The sequence below is a fragment of the Panthera uncia genome, chromosome B1, assembly GCF_023721935.1.
Source record: "Panthera uncia isolate 11264 chromosome B1, Puncia_PCG_1.0, whole genome shotgun sequence".
Taxonomy (NCBI): domain Eukaryota; kingdom Metazoa; phylum Chordata; class Mammalia; order Carnivora; family Felidae; genus Panthera; species Panthera uncia.
Window position 1 is genome coordinate 152,450,951 of NC_064811.1, and position 21,969 is coordinate 152,472,919.

General features: G+C 39.5%; 2 protein-coding genes and 1 pseudogene across 6 annotated transcripts in view; 1 reads left to right on the forward strand and 2 right to left on the reverse strand.

Annotated features, from left to right (window-relative positions):
- Nucleotides 1–15,678, reverse strand: part of ELP3 (elongator acetyltransferase complex subunit 3) — a 98,524-nt gene extending 82,846 nt beyond the window's left edge. The window contains exons 1-3 of the mRNA XM_049632394.1: nt 15,566–15,678; nt 12,446–12,545; nt 9,600–9,738 (exon numbers count right to left, since the gene is read on the reverse strand). Of these exons, the coding sequence (XP_049488351.1) occupies nt 9,600–9,738; nt 12,446–12,545; nt 15,566–15,584 (258 nt within the window). The 5' untranslated portion in view covers nt 15,585–15,678. The remainder of the gene's footprint in view (nt 1–9,599; nt 9,739–12,445; nt 12,546–15,565) is intronic.
- LOC125923814 (general transcription factor IIF subunit 2-like) lies at nt 1,589–6,389 on the reverse strand (annotated as a pseudogene).
- Nucleotides 15,679–15,759: 81 nt separating the features above from the next.
- NUGGC (nuclear GTPase, germinal center associated) overlaps nt 15,760–21,969 on the forward strand; it is a 56,180-nt gene continuing 49,970 nt past the window's right edge. For 3 of the 5 annotated variants that reach the window (XM_049632383.1, XM_049632386.1, XM_049632387.1), the window contains exon 1: nt 18,891–19,175. The gene's annotated coding sequence lies outside the window, so the exon portion shown is untranslated. The other 2 variants (XM_049632384.1, XM_049632385.1) reach the window with 2 other exon arrangements.

Below are 21,969 nucleotides of genomic sequence, written 5' to 3' on the forward strand. Positions count from 1 at the left end.
ATACAGTTGTGGGTTTATTTCTGGGTTTCCTATTCTGTTCCATTGATCTACATGTCTATTTTTGTGCCAGTATCATGCTGTTTTGATTACTACAGCTTTGTAATGTAACTTGAAATCTGGAACTGTGATGCCTCCAGCTTTGCTTTTCTTTTTCAAGACTGTTTTGGCTATTTGGGGTCTTTAGTGATTCTATACAAATTTTAGGATTGTTTGTTCTATTTCTGAGAAAAATGTTATTGGTATTTTCATAGGGACATTAAATGTGTACATTGTTTTAGGTGTATAGAGATTTTAACAATATTTATTCTTCTAATCCGTGACCATGGAGTGTCTTTCCTTTCTGTCACCTTCAATTTCTTTCATCAGTGTTTTACAGTTTTCAGCGTATAGATCTTTCATCTCTTTGGTTAGGTTCATTTCTAGGTATTTTATTATTTTTGGCGTCATTGTAAGTGGGATTGTTTTCTTAATTTCACTTTCTGATCCTTCATTATTGGTGCATAAAAATGCACCATATTTGTATCTTGCAACTTTAACGAATTTGTTTATCAGTTCTAGCAGTTTTTCGGTGGCCTTTTGGGTTTTCTACGTAGAGTATCATGTCATCTGCAAATAGTGAAAGTTTTACTTCTTCCTTACTGATTTGGATGCCTTGCATTTCTTTTTGTTGTATGATTGCTGCTGCTAGGTCTTCTAGTACTATGCTGAATAAGAGACTACATCCTTATCTTGTTCCTGACTTTAGGGGAATCTCTCAGTTTTTCCTCATTAAAGATGAATGTTAGCTGTGGGTTTTTCCTATATGGCCTTTATTATGTTGAGGTATGTTCTCTCTAAACCTACTTTGTTAAGGGCTTTATATCATGAATGTTGTATTTTGTCAAATGCTTTTTCTGGGTTTACAGAAATGATCACATGGTTCTTTTCCTTTCTCTACTGATGTGATGTACCGTGTTGATTTGCGAACACTGAATCACCCTTGAAATCCAGGAATAAATCCCGCTTAATCATGGTGAATGATTTTTAATATATTGTTGGATTTGGTTTGCTAGTATTTTGTTGAAGATTTTTGCATCTATGTTCATCAGGAATATTGGCCTATAGATCTCTTTTTTAGTGGTGTCTTTATCTGGTTTTGGTATCAGGGTAATATTGGTTTCATAGACTAGACTTGGGAGTTTTCCTTCCCTTTTGTTTTTTGAAATAGTTGGAGAAGAATAGGTATTAACTCTTCTTTAAATGTTTGGTTTGCCTATGAAGCCTTCTGGTCCTGGACTTTTGTCAGGAGATTTTTTATTACTGACTCAATTTCTTTGCTGGTAATTGGTCTATGCAAATTTCTTCCTGTTTCAGTTTTGGTAGTTTATATGTCTCTAGGAATTTTTTTCTTGTAGGCTGTCCAATTTGTGGGCATATAGTTCTTCATAATATTCTCATATAATTGAATTTCTGTTGCTTTGTTATTTCTCCTTTCTCATTTGTGATTTTGATTCCTTTCTCCTGTTTTTCCTTGATAAGTCTGGCTAGAAGTTTATCAATTTTACTGATTTTTTTTTCCCAAAGAACCAGCTCCTGGTTTCATTAATAGGTTTTCTTAGTTTCTATATCATTTATTTCTGTTCTAATCTTTATTATTTCCGTCCTTCTGTTGGTTCTAGGTTTCATTTGTTCTTTTTCTAGCTCTTTTGGTGTAAGTTTAGGTGGTTATTTTGAGATTTTTCTTGCTTCTTGAGGTAGGTCTGTATTGCTATAAACTTCCCTCTTAGAACTGCTTTTGCTGCATCCTAAAGGTTTTGGATCATTGGGTTTTCATTTTTGTGTTCATGTATGTTTTATTTTTTCTTTTACTTCCTGGTTGGTCCATTTATTCATTGTTTAGCACGTTATATAACCTCCATGTATTTGTGGTCTTTCCAGATTTTTTTCTTGTGGTTGATTTCTAGTTTCACACCATTATGGTCAAAAAAGATGCATGGCAGGTCTTCAATCTTCTTGAATTTGTTGAGGCTTGCTTTTTGGCCTAACGTGAACTATTCTGGAGTATGTTCCATGTAAACTTATTTTTTATTTCTCTTTATTTTTTATTTCTTTCTTTCTTTCTTTTTTTATTCTATTTTAGGATGGAATGTTCTGAATATATCTGTTAAGTCCACCAGCTCCAGTGTGTCATTCAAAGCCACTATTTCCTTGTTTCTGGTTGGATGATCTGTCCAATGATGTAAGTAGGCTGTTAAAGTTCTGTACTTTTATTGTATTACTATGGGTTAGCTCTTTATGTTTGTTATTAACTGTTTCATATATTTGGGTGCTCCCATGTTGGGTGCATATTTACAACTGTTATATCTTCTTATTGAATGTCTCCTTTATTATTATATAGTGTCCTTGTCTCATTACAGTTTCTGTTTTAAAATCTATTTTGTCTGATACAAATACTGTTACTCTGGCTTTCCTTTGACATCCATTTGTATGATAGATGTTTCTCCATCCCCTCACTTTCAGTCTGCAGGTGTCTTTAGGTCTAAAATGAATCTCCTGTAAGCAGCGTATAGGTGAGTCTTGTTTTTTAATCCATCCTGTCACCGTATGTCTTTTGATTGGAACATTTAGTCCATTTATATTCAAAGTGATTATTGATGGATATGTATTTATAGCCATTTTATTACTTGTTTTGTGGTTGTTCCTGAAGTTTTTTTCTGATCCTTTCTTTTTTCTCTTTCATGGTTTGCTAGTTTTCTTTAGTGATATACATTTGGATTCCTTTCTCTTTATCCTTTGCATATCTATTAGTAATTTTTGATTTGTGGTTACCATTAGGTTTGTATGTAACATCTACAGCATACAGCAGTCTATATTAAGTTGATGGTGGTTTTAGTTTGATTCCATTCTTTACTCCTCTTCTCTACAGGTTTTAGGTATATGGTGAATATTTATATCCTTTTATTTGTGAGTTCCTTAACTGATTTTTGAGACAAATATTCATTGTTACTGCTTTTGTGTTTCTTACCTATATACTGCCACTTTTGGTCTTTTCTTTCCACTCCAAGAGTCCTCTTGAATGTTTCTTTTAAGGCTAGTTTAGTGGTCACAAACTCCTTTAGTTTTTGTTTGAGAAACTCTTTATCAAGTCTTCTTCTATTCTGAACGACAGTCTTACTGCATAGGGTATTCTTGGCTGCAGATTCTTCCTATTCAGCACTTTGAATATCATGCCACTCCCTTCTGGCTTGCAAGGTTACTGCTGAAAAATCTGATAGCCTTACGGGTTTTACTTGTATATAACTGTGTTTTCTGTTGCTGCTTTTAAGATTTTTTTTAACCATTACTTTTTTAATTTTAATTACAGTATGTCTTGTCTTAGATCTGCTTTTGTTGCGGGTTCTCTGTGCCTCCTGGATGTAGATACCTGTTTCCTTCCCCAAATTAGGGAAGTTTTCAGCTATTGTTTCTTTAAATAAATTCTCTGCCTCCCCTTTCTCTTCTTTTTCTGAGCCTCCTATAATATGAATGTTAGTTATTATGTTTGATGGAGTCACTGAGTTCCTTAAGTCTATTCCAATTTTGCATAATTTTTTTTCCTCTCTTTTGTTCAGCTTGATTACTTTCCATTATTGTGTTTTGTAGGTCATTAATCTGTTCCTCTGCTTCTTCCAGCCTGCTGTTCATTCCATCCAGCTTGTTTCTCATTTCATTTATTGAGCCCTTTATCTCTGCTATGTTATTCCTGAAATCTGTGTCAAATATCTCACTCATGTCTTCCAGTCTTTTCTCAAGTCCAGTGAGTATCATTACAATCATTGCTTTAGGTGTGTTACTCATATTTGTTTTGCTTAGATCTCTGGCCATGGCCTTGTCCTGTTCTTTCATTTGGGATAAATTTCTCTGTCTTCTCATTTTGTCTAAGTCTGTGCCTCTTTCTGTATGTTAGGTAAGTCAGCTACATCTCCTTTTCTTAAGGGTAATGGCCTTATGAAGATGAGGTCCTGTACTGCCCTGCTGTGTACAGTCCACTGTTCCCCAGGGCCAGGTGCTTCTGGGAACGTCTCCAAAATGTGCTGCATTTGGTGTGTTATTTTGTCCTGGCTACTCTATACTTCAGGCCAACTGTCTGCAGAGGCTCTCTTTGCCTTTTGTGAACAGTGTTTGGTCCCTGATCTGAATGTGGCGTGTGTTGTTTTTTATTTTTTTCCCAGAAAAAGGAATTTTGGCTTTTTATTCCTTTTAAGACTTTCTGTAGTTAACTTTTTTCTTGCTTTACCATTCACTTTGGATTTGCATTACCTCAACTCTGTGGAGATAAGACAAGGACAGAGAGTCCTCATTTAGAAATCATTTCCTAATTTTACATTTTAAGAGTCAATATTTAAAAAAGAAAAACCTTCTTAACCTCCCCAACCCCACACCCGCTCCTGAATAATCTAGTTTAATGCAGGCCTATAAATTTTTTCATCAAAAAACACTTAAGTAACAAGAATTGTTGTTTAAAAAATTTATGTAGGAAAATTAAATTTCCAGTCATTTTACCCCTATAACAGATGGAACTCAAGTATTTGATATCAATTAGCACATCACCTTTTAGTTGTTCTGTTAGCATGTTGGCTGAGAGTCTTCTTAATCGCTCTTTTCTTCTCTTTGATACTGTCTATACTCTGGCTTCAGCTCCCGTGTGTTTTTGTGGATTCCTTTTACATTCTGAACACCAATTTCTTTCAAGATTTCCTTTAGGTACCCCACAAGTTGTTTTGTGATGTCCACCAAATCCTTAAGATTGTAATACTGATGTTTCTCAAATGCTGAAAATAACATGTCTAAAACATGTTGTTTATCAGCTTGAGCTCGTTTTCCATCTTTCTTTTTCCTTTCATATTCAATATTGTATTGATGATTAGCAACAGGTTTATAATTCGTTGTCACAACTTTGTCCAGTTGTGATAGCCTTACAGGTTTGGAAGATTCTTCTATTTTCAATCTCTTTAATCTCATGTAGTTTTCACTGGCAGCAGGTTGGCATTCAGCTCTTTGTACGACTATTCCTTCCAATGAAAGTTTATTTGATGAGCCTCTCAGTAAAGACTGTTAAAGTCTGTCCTCCAACACTTTGTAAGACAAATGGATGTTCTCTAGGAGTGCCGACAGAAGCTGGTTTTCTGCCAATATCGTGACTATTTGCAAGAGCCTCATTCAGAGTAAATGACACCTCAGTCCTTCCTTGATTCTTAGCAATCTGCAGTTTCCCAACTTTACCTCTTTCAGAGGCTTCGGCCCATTGCTAGGACGAGTATTTAGGGAAACTTGATGAGCCATACTCTGGTGTTCTGTTTGGCGCCGGTCAAATCGAGTTCTTCAAGTTTGGCCATCAGTCTGTTGACGGTAGAGGCGAATAGGCCAGAGCAGCAGCCCGGGAGCCTGGGGTCCTGTGGCACGAAGGACTGGGGAACTTGGTACGCCGCGACCAGAGGCTGACTGTGAAGAAGCGGAGTCCACCTGCCAGGATATTGGGAATCCCCGGAAAGCGAATGTGGCATGTTTTAACTAGGTATACTCTGGTCTGCTTGTGAAATGAGACCTGTTGCCACTGCTGCCAGAACGGAGGCTCCACAAAAGTCCCAAGTCAGGAGACACAGTATAAGCAGGAGTATGAGCCAGTCTCGTGGGGGAAGGCACTGGCCACGCCAGGACTGAGGCAAGCAAGGCTGGGAAAGGCAGTTCCCGTGGAGTCCAGGGAGGTGGAGCTTGGTGTAAACAAGTTAGGTGGCGAGTACGGGCACTGTGCTGGTTGCTGCAGGTGGCCCTATGCTTATGCTGAGGGATGGGGGAAGGAAATGGCACTGGCCAGTTCCTTTGTTCCTGGAGGGGTTTCTCCTTGAACTCTGCCTCTCTGGGATATGCTCCAAGATGAGCAAACAACCTCCCCACTGTGTGCCCCACACACTCTTGATATTGCTGTTTCCATGCTGTACATCACAGGTTGTTTGCCTGCCTTCTAGGAGCAATGCAATGCCTTCTGGGCTCTATCCCAGCCAAGCCCACTGACTTTTAAAATTCCAGGGTTTAAGTCCTGCTGGTTGTAACAACTCCCAAAATTCAGCCCCTCTCACTTTCCAAGACTATTGCTGTGGGGATTTGTTTTCCCTGCAGGCTTCCCTGTGTGACAGTGTTACTCTGTCTCTTGCCTTTCTCTGTGACTGCAGCTCCCTCCCCACCACAGTGGCCATGATCTATTTATCTCCCAAAATACATCTCTGCACTTCTTACCTTCTTCAGTGTGGCTTCTTCTCTACCTTTAGTTGTATAGCTTGTTTTGCAATTCTTCAGGTCAATTTCTGAGGTACTTGGGATGATTTGATAGTTATCTACTTGTATTTGTGGAACGAGGTGAGTCGAGGGTCCTCCTGCTCTGACATCTTCCAACCTTCCCCTGTACTTCTGATATTTTTAACAGCTCACTCTGATGATATTGTCTTACCTGCACCAAATCCATCTTTGACAAAATAGACTAGTTAGGAAATGACTGAATAGTCTAAATAAGAAGTAATGAAGGCCAGGGGTACCTGGGTGGCTCAGTCAGTTAAGCATCCGACTCTTGGTTTTGGTTCAGGTCATCATCTCACAGTTCATGAGTTTGAGCCCTCCAAGAGGCTCTGTGCTGACAGCATGGAGCCTGCTTAGGATTCTGTCTCCCTCTCTCTCTGCCCCTCCCATCTGCTCTCTCTCTCTCTCTCTCTCTCTCTCCCCTTCTCAAAAATAAACATTAAGAAAAAAAAAAAAAAAAGGATGGAGGCGAAAACATTCCTACTAGTGGTTGTGGAATGGACAATACATTTCACATCTTTTGGAAACTGAGTGGATGGAGGTACCATGAACTAAGATGGATGAGAAAGATGAATGAGCAATTTCGAGGTTAGTTTTGGTTATGTTATACTTGAGGGTATCCAGGCAGTCAGAAGAGAAAGGTTTGATAGGCCATTTGACATGAGCCTGAAGGTTAGGGAGAGGTCAGAGCTGGAAGTCAGCACATAATACTTAGAAATGTCAATGGATGAGAACACAAGAAAGGGCATGTACAGTACTAAAAACAGTGGAGCCAGGTCCACAGAAAACATCAATTTTTAGAGGCAAGCAGGACAAGAATAGATCTCAAAGAAAGAAATAATCAGAGGTAGGGTGAGAAGGACAGAGAATGGGGTCATGGAAGCCAGGTTTATCAGTCAGGTTGAAAGGTTGCTAAATCTTTGTCTTGCACAGCAGCAAGCTCATACCTAATGCTGAAAGCTAAGAACAGAAGACTTATCTATAAAGTGTGTTATTTAGGGATATGGAAGTAAATGCCAAGAAATCACCTAAGAGTTAAAAGTGGTTGAGCTGAAGGGAAAAATGAGAGGTGAAGGGTTTGAAACTATAGTTGACCCTTGAACAAAGCAGGAGTTAGGGGCAATAACACCTCAACTCAGTTGAAAATTTGCATATAACTTTTGACTCCCCCAACACTTAACTACTTGAATAGTCTACTGTTGATTAGAAGCCTTACTGGTAAAAGAAACTATTAATACATATTTTGTATATGTATTGTATGCTATATTCTTACAATAAAATAAGCTAGAAAAAAGAAAATATCAAGAAAACCATAAAGAAAATACATTTACAGTACTATATATGTTGGAAAAAATCTGCCTATTAAGTGGACCCATGCAGTTTAAACCCACGTTGTTCAACTATATTAGTTTTTCTTAAAGAACCCTTTACACCAGGTATGAATAAATAAAACAAAAACACTGAAGTACAAAGGAGAAGAGACCAGGATTGGTGATACATTGTGTATAAAATTTTAGGGTTTAATTAGCCACAAATACAATCCAGGAGATATGGCCACCAAATAAGTCAACATAAACTGTAATTACTACAAGTATAATACTCCCATCCAAATAACAGACTGAAGTTCTATGATCATATCAGGAACACACAATTCAATTTTGAGTACCATGTTTTAAGAGGGTCCAAAATGTATCTTTCACACTTATTCTTTGTATCCTACAGCCCCTACCCTAATTCCAGCTCTTAACACATTTCACACCTAGATTAAACCAAGAGTATCTTAAATGGTCTTTTTGGCTCCAAGCTACTCTACATCTTGTAACAAAATTTTCTGAAAATCTGTTTTGTTCATATATCACTCTCCTTCTCAAATATCTTTAACAGTTTCTTATTATCCAGCTACTTTGCAGGACATTTAAGATCTTTTATAAGTTGATCCCAAACTAACTCTTCAACCTAATGTCCTGCTGCTTTCTCAAATGAATTATCAACTCTAGTCAGTCTGAGGTACTCATTGTTCCCTGCACATACCATACCTCTTATAACATCACTATCTGCGCCTTAGTTCCCTGTGCCCTTGCTCCCATTACTCAAGACTGTTCTTCTCTGTTTATATGAGCACTATTTATATGCCAAGCAAATGCCATGCTTTCTGTTGGGCTTTCCCTAGTCTCTTTTACTACCAGGCCACCTTTTCCTCTGGATTTCTATAGAGCTCCCAATTATGTTAGTCGCTTCACAAATACCATATATAGAATGACTTTGCACCATTAACTATCTTTTATATTTATTTATCTTTTAAAGTTTATTTTGAGAGAGAGCAAGAGAGCACGAGCAGGGGAGGGGCAAAGAAAGAGGGAGAGAGAATTCCAAGCAGGTTCCATGCTGCCAGCACAGAGCCTAATGCGGTGCTCAATCTCACAAACCATGAAATTATGACCTGAGCCAATATCAAGAGTTGGACACTTAACCGACTGAGCTACACAGGTGCCCTCATTAACTACCTTTTAAAAGTAACTTCTACAGGGGTGCATGGGTGGCTCAGTCGGTTGAACATCCAACTTCAGCTCAGGTCATGATCTCACACTCCATGAGTTCGAGCCCCGCGTCTGGCTCTGTGCTGACAGCTCAGAGCCTGGAGCCCACTTCAGATTCTGTGTCTCCCCCTCTCTCTGCCCCTCCCCTGCTCATGCTCTGTCTCTGTCTCAAAAATAAATAAAAACATTAAAAAATAAATAAAGTAACTTTTACAAGTATCTATTGTATTGAAAGCCATGAGCTTAAAATGGCCAATAATATTTATCATATTGTGACAGTCACCAAGCCTCAATTTATACTTTTTTTTTTTTTTTTTAACGTTTATTTATTTTTGAGACAGAGAGAGACAGAGCATGAACGGGGGAGGGTCAGAGAGAGGGAGACACAGAATCGGAAGCAGGCTCCAGGCTCTGAGCTGTCAGCACAGAGCCCGACGCGGGGCTCGAACTCACGGACCGCGAGATCATGACCTGAGCCGAAGTTGGACGCTCAACCGACTGAGCCACCCAGGCGCCCCTCAATTTATATTTTTAAGGACATAAAAACATCATCTACTCCTTTAAGCACAATAAATGTTTTTCCTCACTATGCCCTCATAACATTCTGCACAGGTCTCTACTGTAGCACATGTTAAAATATATGAATTTTATTAAACCAAATCCTTCATTTTCACCTAACTGTGTATTAGCCGGAGGCAAGGATTTCTGGCAGAGCAGATATGCAACCAATGTTTCGTGAATCAAACCACTCACCCCACTGGCAGTTCTGATGGGTTTTGCCTTTAACTTGGGGACCAAAACCTTTCGATACTGAGGTGGGACTGCAGCAATGATATCCACCAGGCGGGGCTGTGCTGAAAGGCCATATTTAGCAGCTGTCCTGGTTTTCACCCTGAAAGTAAAGCATCCATCATTATCAAGATCATAAGATTTCAAGACAATCTACCAAAAGAATGACCTACAAATAACACCATCAACTCCTGTCATCCCCCTATCCTTTCACCAGGTGACAACACTGGCTTTAACATTTGTTGAACAACAGGACAATAGAAGAAAATCAGGAAAATGCATCAATGACTTCTTCTTACCCTGGAGTACCAGAAAACAAGATGACTACAGAAAGGGTCCCAGGATAGTGACAGAAGGTAGGTCTCACTCAAATTAGTGCTCCAGCTTCATAGAATTCTACCCTTTTCTCAACCTTAACACCATAGCATCTAGGATCAGGGTAATTCTGTTGCAAGGGACTGTTCACTATATTGTAGGATGTTTAGCAGCATCACTGGCCTCTACTCACCAGCACCCCACTTCCCTTTATAACAACTAAAAAATGTCTTCTGACATTGAGAAATGTCCCCTGGGATGGTGGGGGGAGGGGGGGAGAATGCCTGGTTGTAAGCCATGGTCTTAGACCAAAAATAAAAACAATCAAAAAACAATTTAAAGGAAAGGTATGCAGAACCAAACAGGAAATAAGGTACATACATTTTTAAAAGTGTTTTAAAATGTATTCTAAAATATTATAAACAACAGAACATAAAACATAAATACACTTTAAAATTTAGGAAGCAAACACTTGTGTTACTACACTCCAAGAAACAGAAAATGATCAGGATTTCAGAGGATCCATTTATCCCTTCCTGACTGTAACTCTATCCCTAATCCCTAGAAATAACCTTTAGTACAACTAATAATTCCTTGTTTTTCTTTACAGTTGAATCGGTTTCTTGTTTCTTTGCTGCTAGCAAACCCTAACAGTCACCTTAATTTCTGATTTTAGTCCATCTAAAATTATTGTGAGGTGTTTGCATCATTTTCAAGAACTGTTAACCCAGTACCTGATTCATAGAGAGAACCTAAGTACTTGGTATGCCAGGAAGTATAAGGCATAGTTGTTTCATGCCCTATGTTGGCATTTTGCAGACAGGCATGCACAAAAATAAATGTGTAAGTGATAAAAACCTATGTGATACAACACACATACAATAATGAATGTGTTCAAAGCTCAAGAAAGGATCCCACTGTGTGCTGGGGAGATAGTCATGGAAAACAGGCACAGAAAAGAGTTGGCTTCAGACAGGCAGTAAAGACATGGCGATGCCACAGAGAGCAAACAGGTGGGCTTATGTGAAGCAGGAATGCACATATTTTAAAATATATGGGTAGATCTGACAGAAAGCAGATTTTCAGGGTAAAGGTACAGAAATTTAAAAAGTTGGGATAGTTGAAGCCAGATGGAGAGACTTTACATAATGGGCTGAGGAATTTGCACTTAATTCCATAAACACTGGGAACATGCTGAAAGTTTCTGTACAGGGAAACGACATGATAAAAGATAAAACGAGGAACAATTAACCCAGTAAGGGATAAAAAGAGGCTGAAAGTATTAGCTACTGCACTAGTCTAGAATTAAGTTTAAAAAGAGATGGTTAGGGAGTTGGCAGTGGAAATGAAAGGGAGAGTCATGATGAAGAGAGTAGGCAAAGTTAAACCCTAATTGGACCTAACGAAAACAATTTGAAGAGGACACTAGAGTTTCAAGCCTGGGTGAAGGTTAACACAATCAGGCAAAGAGGACATCTGCGTAGGGGCTGGTTTTAAGATGTTAGCGTTTACTTTAGATGTGCTAAATTAAAGAAACTGACAAAAATAAACAAAAAGTAGGAATGTTCACTAGAAATAAAAGACTCGTATAATTAGGGGGATAGCCAACACAGACAGAAAAGAAACTTCTAAACACATGGTAGAAAAATCAGTAAACTATAATCTCATAGTCAAGAAAGGATACTTATTTACTCCTTTAGCAAAAGTTTATTAAGTGCAATATTCCAAGGAAGTGAAAAAACACTGAAGTATCTCAAGTAACAGAAAATAGTCTTTAAAAAAAAGTCATGTGTGTGTGGTGATTAGATCACTGGTGAGTCACCTGAGAGCAGGGAGAAAACTCTTTCATTAGAGCGGATCTATATAGTGAATATCTAATGAAAAAAAAAGATGCAGAGATGAAGGTCTACTCTTATTTGAGGATGTAGCAAAGTCAACACTGAATGTGACTGTGGAAAGGAAATAAATGAACATGTCGAAGAGGCTGTAAAGTAGGAAAAGATCATGGACCTCAGAGGGAGTATTTTCATGAGAGACAGCTGCTGCTACTTCTGAGCCAGTAGGAAGAGAACAAGGATGTAAAGTAATGCAGCACAGAAGATAACATGGGCTCTGAAGACAGACGATCTAATTCCAAATCTCAGCTCTGCTGATTACTGAGACAGTAATCTGTCTCAGATTACACATCTGTCAAATGAGGGTGATATAAGTACCTACCTCACACAGTTTTTCAGAGGACTGAGTTAATACAGACAATGAACTACTAACAGTGATTGGACCATAGTAAGCATCCAATAAATATTAGGAGCTATTAATATTATTAGGCTATGAGAGAATTTTGCCATAAATGAGGGCAGGGTAGAAAGCTAAATTTTCAACTAAAAACTAAAACATGAGACAGAAAACAAGAAGTATTTGATAATTTCATTAAAAAGGCCTACCACCTAAGAATAGGATTGCCTTTTTTTTTTTTTTTTTTTTATAAATCCACTTACTTATTTAGATCGATGTCTTTCCCCTGTTCGTGGGCTTCAATTAGTTGTTTAATAACATCTCCAATGGTCAGCATCATTAGCTCAGCAGGGCTGAGATCTCCTGGAAAGATATTTAACAGTGTTAAAAATCATACTACTCAGTAAAGATTTTTGTAATTATTTTTTCCTTCCAAAATTTTCCCAACCATCCCAGATGAATAGCTCAAGTTTACAAGACACCAACCTCTACTAAAGTTTGATCATATCTTTTGTATCTTTAATTAAAACAAAACTGGCTTCACCTATATATGGGAAAAACTCACTCTAGAAGCACATATACTATAAAAACGTCAGAACCTAGTTGCATGAGAAAGCACCAAAGTGGTTAAAATAACTTCCCTTTATCTCCATAATTATAACTACCTTTGGATGCATTACTTCATCTTACTCTCAGAATAGAATGCAGTAGATAGAACAGAAATATTTGCTTGTTTTGTGAAAATGCTACCAAGGGGTAACAGTGAAACTCAAATCCAGGTATCCACAGAAGTAATATTACAAAGCAATGCAATACTACTTTGTAATACAAAGGATGTTAGTTCTATACTTGTACAGGGATCTTAATGCATCTCTAAGATATAGTCTGCTCACCATCACAACCTCCTGGCAACCGACACTTCTGTTCTCATCAAAAAGGCAATAGCAGAAACTGACATGTTTTTACTTGACCCCATCCCAATTACGGTTGATTGGTGCAAGGATGGGCACCTCTCCAGATCAGGCAAATCTGAGCTCCTTTCTCAAGGCAAAAACTGCCAGTCTCTCTTCAGTGATAAAAGCTGTGAGACTGCAGCTTGGGAACTGCCAGCAAACATACTTCTAGCCTGTAGAGAAAGCTAGTTGCACGTGCAAAGATGATTGAGTCATCAGAAAAAACTACAGATGAGAAAGCCCTGGCATTTATGGAGCCCTTTCATTTACTTTATCTCATGTGAAACCACACAACACTACAAGGTGGACATTGTTAGCCCCTTTTACAGATGTTAAAAATTAAGGGAAGTTAAGATGTCATTGTAAACGGCATAGTTAAGACTCAAATCCAGGTGTTTTCTCCACAACTTCCACGCTTTTTTTTCACTGTACCAAGCTGCCTCTAATTTAATGAAGCAAAGCTAACACAACGTGAGAGAAAAAAGTCCATGTACAATCAAAGGCTAAATGCTTTCCAAATCATGTAATTCAGCACTCCAGAGTGCCAAAAAAGGCACTGCAAGGACATGTAATAGAAGATTGATGATGGTGGTGATGGAAGAAGGGGGAGAAGGAGGAGAGGAAGGAAAGGGAGGGCTTCTTTCTTCATTAAGCCAAAGTAGCTCGGCTTTCACCTGTTTAATATATTGAAACACTATGTAATAATTAATTTGGAGAGGAAAAGGAGATTCAAGACATAAAGATTTTAAAAACGAATTGTATAGCTCTTGAGTATATCAAAACTTAACTAGAGAAGTAAATTAGTAAGGAAAGTCTTTATGGGGGAAATGGCATGGGGGTCTTTGAAGAAAGGGCAAAGTGGACAAGCAAAACAGAGGGCAATCCAGAAGGAACAGTGCCAGGTACAGGAATTACCTACCTTTGTGTGAAGGAGTGTTGCCTAACTAGAATATAGCCTTTCTGACAAGGCTCAATAAAAAACATAGTACAGGGTATGCTGACTACTAGGCAAGTCGTTTAAATGGACTGGATAATTATATAACCTCAAGTCTGGCAGTAAAAAGAGGAAAGTAGTGTTTAAAAAAATAAGTATACAAAGAAAATGATACAAAAATGATTCAGAAGGTGAAAAGAATACATATTAAGTAAAAGGCTCTAGAAAGGCAACAATGAAAAAATAACCCACAAAGATTTAAAGTAAAAACACTTGGACAATAGGTTCCTGTTCCCAGCCTCCAACACTCACTGGTTATGCGATAATGGGAAGATCAATGACTTCTGTACCCCCATTTCCTTGCCTGCAAAATTGGGGTAATACAATACATATTTGACAAGACTATTGTAAGAATCAACTGAAATAACATTATAGGAAAGCCAAAGTACTAGTCAGATACTAGTTATTGACGAAGGTGGGTTAGGATGATGATGGCCAAAATGATGACTAATAAACTATTTCAGGAGGCAGGACTTAGCGACAGGTGAAGAGTGTAAAGCGGTCTGGCCTGACAGACAGAGGAGCAAGGCAGAGGAAGAAGATTTGGGACATGTAGTTTGATGCCACAGGACAACTGAAGGTAACCTGGACATTTGGAATTGTTCCCAGAAATGGCAGTTGATGCCCAAAGCCATAGTGATAAAGATTTAAACAAACAAACAAAAAACTGTGGGTTTTTTGGGTGCACACAGTCTGACCATCAGTTCCAATTCCTATGTATAATTTTGGACTGGGAACGTTACTTAACTCTGAATCTCAGCTGCTTCTTCTGTAAAGGGGAAATGATACCAACTTCAGAATTATTAGCAAAGGCTCAATAAATAGCCTTTACTATGGCAACCACCAATCATTATTAGACTGCTCAACTGAGCGTACAGAGACAAGTTTAGAACTTGTGAGAAAATACTTGAAATTTGACTCCATCCTGTTGAAAACGAAAGACGGAATTGCTCCCGGCCAATTCAGGAGGTAATATAAATCGGGAAGAACTGTATGACTGTCCCACAGACAACCAAGGACTGAGTCTTTCTTTCTTTCTTTTTTTCTTTCTTTTTTTTAACTAAAACAACAACAGGTTAAACGTACCATAAAATCTTAGCAAATTAAGAGACCCGAGAGCACGTTAAATCGACCAACCACGTTGACTCCTTGTAAGGCATACCTTGGAATAAAGCTTTTCCTGCCATCTAAGTAAAAGACACCAAGTGACTGCCAAAAAAGAACAGAGTAACGGCAGGCTAGCTTAAAACGCACAATATGTAAAACGAGAAGATAGAGGACTGGAGCCGACACACAGACTGACCCTAAGGTGGCAGAGCGACTGGCTGAGGCAGAGGATTCCCGCGGGAAAAACTGCTTTCAGCACCTGACCGCCAAGGTGTTCGCCCCTCCCCTACTACCCCGCAAACCCGCCCGCTTCTCCCTCCCTTCCGCACCTTTCCGCTTCTGCCTCATTTCTCCGCGGTAGTCGTAGCTGCTACCACACACACCGTGGCTAACAACTCAGACCTCAGGCAAAGTTGACAGCCACAAAGCAACCCCAGCCTGTCGTAAAACGACGTTCAACATATCGTAAAGCTGTTCCCAGAAGACGGCGCGCGCAGAGGCCCGCCCCGCCCCCCAGCGGCGGCTCGCGCAGCTGCAGGAGGCGGAGAAAATCTCCAGCCCAAGCTGCTCCTGCCTCGGATCTAAAGGCTGTAGAGTGGGATCCTCTAAACGCCGAGGAGCGCATGGGCGCTAGAAAGCTCGACCTGGACAGTAGAGCGGCCGGACAGTGCTTATGTACAGAGGCTACGCCAGGCTTATTTAGAGAGGCTCCGTTTTATCTATTGCGTTTTTAAGGTAGCCTACCCTTACTCTCGAACTTTTTGGCAGTCTCTTGGTGTCTTTTGCATAGATGGCAGGAAAATGAGAGTGTGAATGGGGATGGCTCTAAATAAGGGTACTTGAGCCCAGGGTCCTCCTCCTCCAGGGAGGCTGGGCTGGAACCTCGGTGGGAGATAGTGCGAGGATGAGCCCGCTAGTGTGGTGTAAACTAAATCCAGGGCCTGGTGGCTATTATCATATTTACACTGGAGATTCCCAAGCTTGGCTGCGTATTAGAATCACCTAGAGAGTAGTGAAATATTCCAGTGCCCAGATCACATACCATACTAAATTAAATATCAAGGGGTAGAGCCAGTCATGTTTTAAAGATCCTTGGGTGAGTCCAATGTGCAGCAAAGTTTGGGAACTACTGAACGAGACTAGAAATGATTGTAACTTGAATCGGAGGAGTAAGCTGTGGAGGTGATAAGTGTTCAGATTCTGAAAATATTTTGGAGATTTCAACACGATTTCCCGACAGACCAGATATGGGATGTGAGAGAAATAAAGACATCAACATCAAGCTTTTGGATCAAGGTACTGGAACCATATACTTGCCATTAGCTGAAACGGAGAAATCTGTAGGCAGAGTGGGGTTTTGAGGGGGGTGTAAGGAGGTCAATTTGGATATGTTGTATTTGGGATGCCTAGTTAGCAGTAAGGCATGAAAAAGGTTCAGGCTGTACGTGCCAAATGAGAGTTATAGGTATATAGGTGAAATTTAAAGCTATGAAACAAGGTGAATGTAGAAAAGAAAGAGAAGACTAAAGACAAAGCTTTGGGGCATTCTAATCCTAGCAGGTTGAGAAGGGGAATAACCAGCAAAGGAAGGTGAAGTGGTGCCCCCAAGGAGTTTAGAAGAAAACTAAGAGAGGTGCGGTTACCTGGAAAACAAGCGAAAGTGTGTTGAGGAGGGAGTGATCTACTGGGTCAAAGGCTGCTGAAGGATCAAGTCAGACGAGGGTCAAAAATTGACTAAGATCAATGGAGACTTTGACAAGAACAGTTTTATGAAACTGTAGATGTGAAGGCTTGACTATAGAAGGTTTATGGTAGATTGAGAGGGGAGAAATTTGAGAGAGTGAGTTTACACAACTCTTGAGGGATTTTGCCTTCAAGAAGTACAGAGAAATGGGGTTGTAGCTGGATGAGAAAATGGTGTCAAAGGAAGTGTTTATTAAAACAATAAATAACATCCAGTTTTTATGTCAATGGGAATAATCCAATGGAGAGTGAAAAATTTTTTAAATGTTTTTTTAATGTTTATTTATTTTTGAGAGAGAGAGACGCGGAGGGGCAGAGAGAGAAGGAGTCACAGAATCCGAAGCAGGCTCCAGGTTCTGAGCTATCAGCACAGAGCCCGACACGGGGCTCGAACTCACGGACTGTGAGATCATGACCTGAGCTGAAGTCGGACGCTTAACTGACTGAGCCACCCAGGCGCCCCAAGAGTGAAAATTTAATGAATTACAAGAGGAAGGTACTCTTCTTAGCACTGCAGTTGGAGAGAAGGGATGGAATCTGGTGCACAGGGGAAGGGATTCCCTTTTAATGGGTGCCTCGATAGTTCATCTATTAACAGGAAGGCACAGCACCTGAATATAGATTCTGATGGAAGTTTTCTTTCAATTGCTTCAGTGTTTCCAGTGAATTCAATGAAAATGCAGCCTGGTAGCTTCCCCACACTTTTAACAGACCTAGCATTCAGGTGTCCAATACAGATATCAAGGACCACCATAAAGAAACCCAAGAAGCTTTAAAAATGATCAAAATTAATTTTAGTCATTAGGTATTTTAGTAGTGCCTCTGATTTCGAATACGGTTAACTGTTGAAGCAAAGAAACAGCCAGTAGGGGGAGAGCTAAGCATATGTGACATGAACAGAAGATTAAGGTGTAATTTTGCCCAGAAAGAGAAGTAAAGATCCAACATTAATGATGATAGTCACGTTGATTTTCTTTGCTTTGAGCTTTATACTGGTATTTCTATGGTTTTCTTATGGACGAGGTATATCATCTTGCTAAAAGTTCAAAACAACTTTTGAGATCACAGTCTAAATATTTATTTATAATTCTTGTTGACTTCTTTTCTTTCTGAATCCCCACTTTGGAATAAAAAATACCTACAGTTACTGAGAATTATCCTAGTAACAACTGAGTCCGCCTTTGAAGGTCAAACGTAACCTGAAGCTGAAGGTTAAAAAAAATAGCTTTTTCCCTATACTTGATGTGATTGTTTGGGTTGCCAAATACAGTAGAGTAGGTTCTACTTTCTTGTCCATTGGACAGCACTTTTTAAATATTTGTTTTTCTGGTTTAAAAAATATGAATATAAAATTAAGTTCCAGAAAGAGTTCTTTAAAACTGTATGACAGGGGCGCCTGGGTGGCTCAGTTGGTTGAGCAGCTGACTTCAGCTCAGTCATGATCTCATGGTTCCTGAGCTCGAGCCCCACATCAGGCTCTGTGCTGACAGCTCAGAGCCTGGAGCCTGCTTTGGATTCTGTGTCTCCCTCTCTCTCTGCCCCTCCCCCTTGCGCTCTGTTTCTCTCTCTCTCTCTCTCTCTCTCTCTCAAAAATAAATATTTAAAAAAATTTTTTGTAAAAACTGTGACACTTATTTCTGCAATCAAACAACCTAGCGTTGTTTGGGTTTTGGTGAGTTGCAAGACTTTGTTATAAAGAATCGGTTTATCTTTACCATCTCACGTCATCCATCTTACCCAGTTGTCTTTGTGTTTGGGGGTGTGGGAACCAGTGCATTGTCTCTCTTGGGACTGGGGCATTTTTCCTAACTGCTCAAGTAAGTTAGATCCATCAGAATAAGTTTCCTCCTCAAAGAAAGGATGCTGCAGGGTTGATGGTGCAATTTATTTAGAAAGAATAAAAATGACTAATATCTGCCTGCTTGCAGAGAAGAATGTAAGATTCCCCAATTCACACACAATTCAAGTTTAAATGAAAGGGGAAAATAGCGTGAATCAGTTTCTGAAGGAGGAGATTGTCATAAATAACCCTCAAATGGCAAATCAGTTTCACTTCTGCTTGGGTGAATTTGGCTTGTGACTGTGGCCACAAAGGGTATATACCCCAGCTGGTTTCACATAGCTATACCAAGGCAAAGAAACGGCTACCATATCCTTTGTGGACTCCTAGAGCTGAAGCAGATAAAGTGACATCTGGTAAGTTGTATTTCTTATGTAATTTATGCTGTAACTTATGGTTGATTTAAGAAACAGGCTTTCGATTTACCGAAACATTGAGAAGATAGTACTGAGAGTCCCCTTATAACCCACACCCAAGTTCCTCTCTTATCTTACGTGAGTCTGGTACATTTGTCACAATTAGTGAACAAATATCAATAGCATTAATATAAACTAAGGGCTGTACTCTATTCAGATATTCTTAGTTTTTATCTGTTGTCCTTTTTGTGTTCTAGGACACACATTACAGGTAGTGGTCATGTCTCCTTAGGCTCCCCTTGGCTGTGACAAGTTTCTCAGACTGTCTTTGCTTTGATGATCTTGATAGTTTTGAGGAGTAGTGGTCAGATCACCTGTAGAATTAACCTTTATTGAACTTTGTCTGCTTTTCTCATGATTGGACTGGAGTGATGGGTTTACGGGAGGAAGATCCCAGAGTTAAAGTGCTGCTGTCATCAGATCACATCAGGGTACATACAGACAGCATGATCTATGACTGTTAATGTTGACCTTCATCACCTGGCTGAGGCATGTCTGTCAGGTTTCTCTACTGGAAAATTCCTCTTTTCCCTTCCTTCCATACTGCCCTCTTTGGAAAGAAGTCACTCTGCAAAGCCCACACATAAAGAGTGGGGAGTTATGCTCCCTGTCCTCGAGGGTAGAGTATCTACATAAATTATTTGGAATTTTTCTGTATGGAAGACTTGTTTCTTCTCCCTCTCTTAATCTTCTTAAAGTAATTTTTTTTTCATGAAGGAAAGTGGGTTTTACTTTCTTTGTTGGTTTAAGTGAACTTTAAGGCTAATGCAAAGACCAATGAACTAGAATCTGGAAAATCAAGTTTTAGCTTGAATTTTACATAAGGGTATGATCTCAGGCCAGTCACTAAATTTTCTCCCTTCCAGAAACACAGGAATATCAGTCATCATTAGGGGTAGTATTAATGTCATCTTATGCCTCATTAGCTTTGGCAAGCTTGGGGGAGCAATATGAGAGGATTTGAATTCATTTTGTTAGAACCTGATAAGGCACATTATGAAAATATCTGCTTCTTTAACTTACCTATTCATCCAGGGGAGAAGGAAGGAAAAAATCATGCAATCCAATAACTCCTTTACCATAGCTACCCCTGGGGGCTGTGCTTCTCAGGTTGCACACATTAGCTCGTGTATTAATGCTGAAAATATAACTCTTGTCCTTTGGGGGTTCGAAGGCCCTTGTTTCACTTTTGCTTCTGAGCTAATGTGTTTAAATTGCTTTTTTGGCACGTATCTAGTTCGGAAGAGCAGTGCAATGTCCAATAAGTGGTTACGACGTGTTGCCAATACTAAAGGTACTTAAAACTTAAAAAGAAAGGAAATAAATCCTAAATGTCACCAACATTCCATAAGTTTATTAAGAATCTCCTTTTCCTTATTTCATACTCCAGCCCACCCCCCAGTGGGAGGAGGACAAGACCTTCACCAAGGGTTCTTGAAGGATGATGAGTTAGAACTCACAAGGTGATTGATCAGTGTGGACAAGAATGGAGTCAGTTCATCAGTTAAGGTGGCATATGTACCCTCAAAACTAGAGACTTGGCCCAGGTGAATACTAGTACTGACTTCTAGTTTAACTGTCTTCACCAAATATTCTGAAAATAAACGATATTTGTAAACATGCTGAAGTGCCTGCAGACCAACTGTGCATACAATATTACATTTAATCCGGGTATGTATTATATTTAATCCAGTGAACTCCTGATACAGGTATCTTTATATTCTAATTTTCTAAGAGGGGTAGGTGATTTGATCAGTGTTACATTGAAGCCCTGGAGTGTGATCCCCAAATTCAGGCATTCTGACTCCAAATCCGGAGTAATGTCCATTACATTTTGGAATGTAAGCCCTGTGTGTGCAAACACCCTCCCCATTTTGTTCCCTGATGTATTACCAGCACCCAGAACAGTGCATGGCACGTAATAGACACTCAGCAATTATTTGAATAGATGTATGAATGAATGTAATTGCTGCCATTATTAATCTTTTTTTTTTAATGTTTATTTATTTTTGAGACAGAGAGAGACAGAGCATGAACGGGGGAGGGGAAGAGAGAGAGGGAGACACAGAATCTGAAGCGGGCTCCAGGCTCTGAGCTGTCAGCACAGAGCCCGACGTGGGGCTCGAACTCACGGACCGCGAGATCGTGACCTGAGCCGAAGTCGGCTGCTTAACCGACTGAGCCACCCAGGCGCCCCTATTAATCTTACCACCTAAGATACACTTAAAAGATACACTTCATTCATTCAACAAATATTTATTCAGTGCTTACTATGTACCAAGCCCTTCGCACATTCAGTAAAAGTAGGGAATAAACCAGTTGATGATAATAATACCCCATAAAGGAAGTTTGCTAGGTTAGGCATTTTGATTTTTTTTTTTTCCCATTAGAGCTCCCTTGGGTGGTGGGGCTGGGGGACAGACAGAAATAAAAGGAAAACAAGAATCATGTAGGAAAGGTTAATGATGTGAAGCAAGGTAGGGTGAGATGAGATTCTGACTGAAGGAAAAGAGCTAGAGGAAGAGAACAGGATGTTTGGAATTCTTAAACACATTCAATTCTGCATTAGACACAGAAGGAATTCAGTGAAAGTGTACTATTCAGTCTCTTTCTCTCTCTCTCTGTCTCTCTCTCTCTCTGTCACACACACACACACACACACACACACACACACACACACACACAGTCTTGTTTTACTTCTGAGGGCACTGAACAATGTTCAGGCAGTACCTTC